Source organism: Pollachius pollachius (assembly GCF_949987615.1).
Source record: "Pollachius pollachius genome assembly, contig: scaffold_45, whole genome shotgun sequence".
Taxonomy (NCBI): domain Eukaryota; kingdom Metazoa; phylum Chordata; class Actinopteri; order Gadiformes; family Gadidae; genus Pollachius; species Pollachius pollachius.
Genome location: NW_027641649.1, coordinates 34,795 through 40,794, shown reverse-complemented (window position 1 = coordinate 40,794; position 6,000 = coordinate 34,795). Strand labels below are relative to the sequence as shown.

General features: G+C 52.1%; 1 protein-coding gene across 1 annotated transcript; it reads left to right on the top strand.

Annotated features, from left to right (window-relative positions):
- Positions 1–2,018: 2,018 nt before the first annotated feature.
- LOC307091518 (arylsulfatase I-like) lies at positions 2,019–4,562 on the top strand (the record flags this gene model as incomplete). The annotated part of the gene is made up of 2 exons (XM_079759149.1): positions 2,019–2,332; positions 3,164–4,562. 2 exons carry the CDS (start codon positions 2,019–2,021, stop codon positions 4,560–4,562), a joined length of 1,713 nt encoding a protein of 570 aa, XP_079615275.1.
- Between the last annotated feature and the right edge of the window lie 1,438 nt (positions 4,563–6,000).

Here is a 6,000-nt window from a genome sequence, read left to right as displayed (position 1 = left end):
TGGCTCTTGTGGCGATGGCGACGTGGGTTCTGTAAACTCTGCATTCCACTGGCACAACCAGCCCCTCCCAAAGACCCCCCCCCCCCTTTGGACCTGTAATGTTGAGATTGTGCAATAGTAGTTGTATTGATAATTATGGTAAAATAGGCTCTCTGGATGCAATTCTCAGCAATGGTTCTCCCTCTAGGAAAATGGTGTAAATGATTGTTGACCTCAGGAGCTCCACACGCCGCTAGGCTCTGGGCGGGTCCCAGTACTGCTGACCCCAGGGCAAACGGCCCGCTTGAACTGTCAACTAAACCAATAATAAACTGTTAGGGCCACAACGTTACGCCCATTAGTGGGCGCTGGCACTTCCTGTGGCTGTCCGGCGACCTCTATGATGACACAGTTGTATTGAAGCCATAATCTCTGCCAGAGGTGGTGGTGGTGGTGGTGGTGGAGGTGGTGGTGGTGGTGGTTGTGTCTATGTAATTATAGCCTCTGTTGCCCAACTGACCGTTACCGCGGTAACGGTCCCTATGCGGTCCTAACCGCTGTTCCACGTTCAGAATGAGGATGTCATCTTGACTTAGAATATCCAGATCCACGTAGAGCTTGTGCATGGCTTGTCCCATCCCAATGACCGTTGTTGAGGAATCTTATTTATTATCTTAATAGTAAAAAATAATTCATTGTTTACTAATTCATCGTGAGATGATTGCTCATTATGCGGAGACACTGTTTTGTTTTTTCAAGGGGTGACATGGCGCTACACGCCCAGTAGGGGCCTGCCTTGGTTCCCGCTCTACATTCAAACATGATTGTTCCCTATTGTTTATGAACTATTTAGTCTTTTATCAGACGCTTCTATCCAAAGGGACGGATGCTGAATTAGGGTACAGGTCTTCAATGAGCAGGTAACCTTACATCTTGCTCAACGACACACAGGCAGGCTGTAGCCATCGGGGGTCCAACCGAGTACCCCAGCTTTTGGCGTTGAATACAGCAGCGTGCTTTAGGACCTGGCCTCTCACAGACCGGGCCGTGGAAGGTGTGAGGCAACTGTCTGTCCGTTATCGGCTGGGCTCAGCGTTTTTCCAAGGGGTGGACGTCTGGCCGGAGATGTTATCAACGTCTCCTGAACGGCTGCTAGATCTGCCAGGGTTCCCCTTCACTCCTTCACTCGTGAAAAAAGCAGGAAGACTGAAAGAGGGGTCTGTGAACAGGGCGAGGGGGAACGGAGAACACTGTCGTTGATTGTGACCAGGGGGGCCCCACATGAGGCCCCAAAAAGACCCCCGCACACACACACACACACACACAAACACACACGCACACGTGCACACACACACGCGCGCACACACACACACACACACACATAGACACGCCCACGCTCTTACACGGTTTTATGAGCAACAGCCTGTGTCGGGGGGTCTTAATAATCCAAAATCCAATCAGGGTTAGACATCTGCTGCTCCTCCATTTGGTTTGTTTGGCCAAATGTGATTAACTTTCCAATTACCTTCATGGAATAGCTTCCACACCAAGCAGGGTCAAAATAATGTCTCACGGCTATTGGGTTCATTCATTCCTGCATGCATGCATTCATTCATTAATACCCGAGAAGTGCAAACGTTTCCTAGAGTGCGCAGAGTGCAGCGGTGTGTGTGTGTGTGTGTGTGTGTGTGTGTGGGGGGGGGGGGGGGGGGGGGGGGGGGGGGGGTCAATACACGAGCGCCTCTTCTCATTCCAGTGACTCCAGGAGAGGCAGTCGGGCGGGCTTCATGATACCGCTAGGTCAACTGGAATGTTTTGAAACGTTTCTGTGACATTTGGCAGATTTCATCAGCGTCATGGGGACACTAGGGGGGTTCTCCGAACGGGATGAGGATCGTCTGGATTTCAGCGAGGCGTAAGGTGAACGTTATCACCGCGAGTGGTTTATTCTTTGCGTTAGAGATTTATCCATTTCAATATGATTTTTTGACGCTTTTCGGAAGGTAGGTACCGAGAAAGGTTAGTGGGTCAGACGAGCGATGACGACCACGTCGCTGACCGGGTTCTCCGTGATGAGTCTGCTGAGCTTCAGTTACCTGACGTGGGACTGGATGAGCCCCAACCAGGTGGAGCGCCTGTCCGCTCCCGACCCGGCCAACGTACTGCCCGCAGCGCGTCCGCCGCACATTATCTTCATCATGACGGACGACCAGGGGTTCAACGACATCGGCTATCACAACTCTGACATCAAGACCCCCACGCTGGACAAGCTGGCGGCGGACGGAGTGAGGCTTGAACAGTACTACATCCAGCCCATCTGCACCCCGTCTCGCAGTCAGCTCCTCACCGGCAGGTAGAACAGCAGTCAGGAACTTGACTTTCCTCTTTTCATTTTCTTTGCACGTATCCCCTATACCGACCCTGATCATTAGTTGTCTCTAACTTTAAAACAGTGGAAACCGCCTTTAAAAAATATACAGTGGTAGGCATAAGTTTAGGCACCCAAGCTAAAGTTGACTAATAAGAGGAATACAAAAAAAGGAAATTGATCTTAATGCTTTAATTAAACAAACCAGCTAATAGGTGGTAGCCTATTAGCTGGTTTGATTTGCATTGAGATATCATTAGGCTAACTAACAGCTATTAGGCTTACTGAAAAGAACCATGCCAATCTCTAGGTATGGGGAAGGGAATGCGGTGATGTGGGGCTATTTTAATTCCAAAGACCTAGGTGACTTCATCGAGATGCATAGTATCCTGGATCCATGAAAATCTGCCTGCCTCTATGGGAATTTAACAAAGGGGTGTCTATACTTATTCACCCTGTATTTTATGGAGAACATTTATTTAATCACGATACATTATTCATTCTAAAAGCAAATTGGTCTTCGTATAGGTAGGTTTTTTCCTCATTTGCTTCATTAAGGCATTAAGATCAATTTCCAAAAGATGATTTTTTACTCCTCGTTTTAGTCAACTTTAGCATGGGTGCCTAAACTCATGCCCACCACTGTATATATGTATTTCATACTTATACTTTTAAAGTAATAATTAAACGACCACTGGTAACACTAAAGCAATGAAGACTACAGTACACATCTTCCAACCTCACTCACTGCTTTAAAACCGCGTCTAGTCTGCATGCCAGCGACCTCTGGGACCGCTGTTGATCCTCCCCTCCCAGGTACCAGATCCACACGGGCCTGCAGCACTCCATCATCCGGCCGCGCCAGCCCAGCTGCCTGCCCCTGGACCGGGTCACCCTGCCCCAGAGGCTGCAGGGGCTGGGCTACTCCACCCACATGGTGGGCAAGTGGCACCTGGGCTTCTACAAGAAGGAGTGCCTGCCCACCCGCCGCGGCTTCGACTCCTACCTCGGCTCGCTGACGGGCAGCGTCAACTACTACACCTACAACTCGTGCGACGGGCCGGGCCTGTGCGGCTACGACCTCCACGAGGGCGAGACGGTGGCCTGGGACCAGGCCGGCAAGTACTCCACCCACCTGTACGCCCAGAGGGTCCGCCGCATCCTGGCCGCGCACTCCCCGCTGGGCCCCCCCCTCTTCATCTACCTGTCCTTCCAGGCGGTGCACACGCCCCTGCAGTGCCCCCGGCGCTACGTCTACCCGTACCGGGACATGGGCAACGTGCCGCGCCGCAGGTACGCCGGCATGGTGTCGGCGGTGGACGAGGCGGTGCGCAACGTCACCTACGCCCTCCGCAAGTACGGCTTCTACCAGAACAGCGTGGTGGTCTTCTCCACGGACAACGGGGGCCAGCCGCTGTCGGGGGGCAGCAACTGGCCGCTGAGGGGCCGCAAGGGCACCTACTGGGAGGGCGGGGTCCGGGGGCTGGGCTTCGTCCACAGCCCCCTGCTGCGGCGCAAGAGGAGGGTGAGCACGGCCCTGGTGCACATCACCGACTGGTACCCCACGCTGGTGGGGCTGGCCGGGGGCAACGCCTCGGCCGCCGAGGGGCTGGACGGCTTCGACGTGTGGCCGGCCATCAGCGAGGGCCGGGAGTCGCCGCGCCGGGAGATCCTGCACAACATCGACCCGCTGTACAACCCCGCGCGGGGGGGCTCGCTGCAGGGGGGCTTCGGCATCTGGGACACGGCGGTCCAGGCGTCCATCCGCGCCGGGGACTGGAAGCTGCTCACCGGGGACCCCGGCTACGGAGACTGGACGCCGCCGCCCGTGCTGTCCGGCTTCCCCGTTGGCTGGTGGGGGCTGGAGCGCCACGTGCGGCCCGGGAAGGCGGTGTGGCTGTTCAACGTGTCCGGGGACCCCTACGAGCGCTTCGACCAGGCGGAGCGGCGGCCCGACGTGGTCAAGCTGCTGCTGGCCCGGCTGGCCTTCTACAACCGCACGGCCATGCCGGTGCGGTACCCCCCCGAAGACCCCCGGGGCCACCCGGACCTGAACGGGGGGGCCTGGGGGCCCTGGTTCGGGGACGGGGAGGAAGACCCCTGGGACGGCGCGCCGCGGAGACGCACCAAGGACAGGAAGGAGACCCTGAAGATGGCCAGGACCAAGTCCTTCTTCAGGAGACTCAACGGCAGGGTGACATCCAATAGGATATGAGAACGGCAGGGTGACGTCCAATAGGATATGAGAACGGCAGGGTGACGTCCAATAGGATATGAGAACGGCAGGGTGACGTCCAATAGGATATGAGAACGGCAGGGTGACGTCCAATAGGATATGAGAACGGGCGGCCGGCCGACGCCGGACACGGTGACGCTAGAGGGGCCCTCACGCCGGACACGGTGACGCTAGAGGGGCCCTCACACCGCCCGACTGAAATGGCTAATGGCCTTCATCAGACCACTCCGTTGCCTACGTTCTGCGCTTGCGCGAGATGCAGTAAGTCTCCTTAACATCTGGTGGCGCTAGTCCGTCCCTCAAACACACCGCGCTGATCGCTGACCAATCAGGAGTTTCCAATGGCTCCCACCCTCAAACCGCCAACACTCTCAGACTTTGCATGTTGAATCGGACCAGACACCGTCCGCGCGGTTCCAGAAGCTTCCAACACCGCTGAACACACAGAAAAGATTGGTCCCGAACTCGTCTGAGTCTCCTCAAACCTTTCAGATGGCCAACGGTTGGGCCGGGGTGTTCCACGCTTAAGGGATGTTTGTGTTTGTGTGTTGGTTGTATGGCAGCCTGGGAATGGGGTGGAGGATGCAGAGCATCTATATGATATGGATGATGTTTATTTTGTTTGTGTAAAGTATTTTGGTATCGTCCCATGATTTTGTTTGAACCCATATCATGACATTTTCAATAAAACAAAAATCATAATTGAACATTAGAAACAGGCCGTTATTCATTATATAATTTAAATCTTCTTATTTTTGTTTCTATCTAGTTTCCAACAGCTTGCTAGTGATCCAGAGCTCAGTAGTTAGACTAAACGGGACATTAAATGTGGTCAGGTTATAAAGTCAGATAATCAACACAACACTGAATTAAGGGTCATTTCAGTGTCGCAACTCCATGCAAAAACAGGGACGGAAGGATAGAATGTGTCTGGAATTAATGATTTTTCAAATATTAATACAGTTAAAAAAAAATTAAAAAAAACAACTGTAGATCTCTAAGACTATCCTGATCTCACAAGTTCAAGTTCTGTTTTCATGGAATTCGTTGTGATACGCAAACATGAATATCTGGATGCAACATTGCGTTGTGTAGGCCGACGTTATGTTGTGTACGTTATTTAATGGTCGTTACGTTATGTAGCCTACGTTATGTTGTGTACGTTACGTTGTGTACATTATTTAATGTATGTTCTGCACGTTAAAGTAACGATGTTGTTGTTTCAATTAAACTTGTTTAGATTGTGTCTGAAAAATGTATCAATGTGGATTTTTGTGGTACTTTATAATTAGTCATGTTGAATGATTGATTCTTAAATACTAGTTCTAAAAATTGGTAGGCTATGGTATAATTTATTTATTTATGTTGGTAGAATATATTAGTGTTTATTTTCTCTTTAATTTATCATAATTTGCTT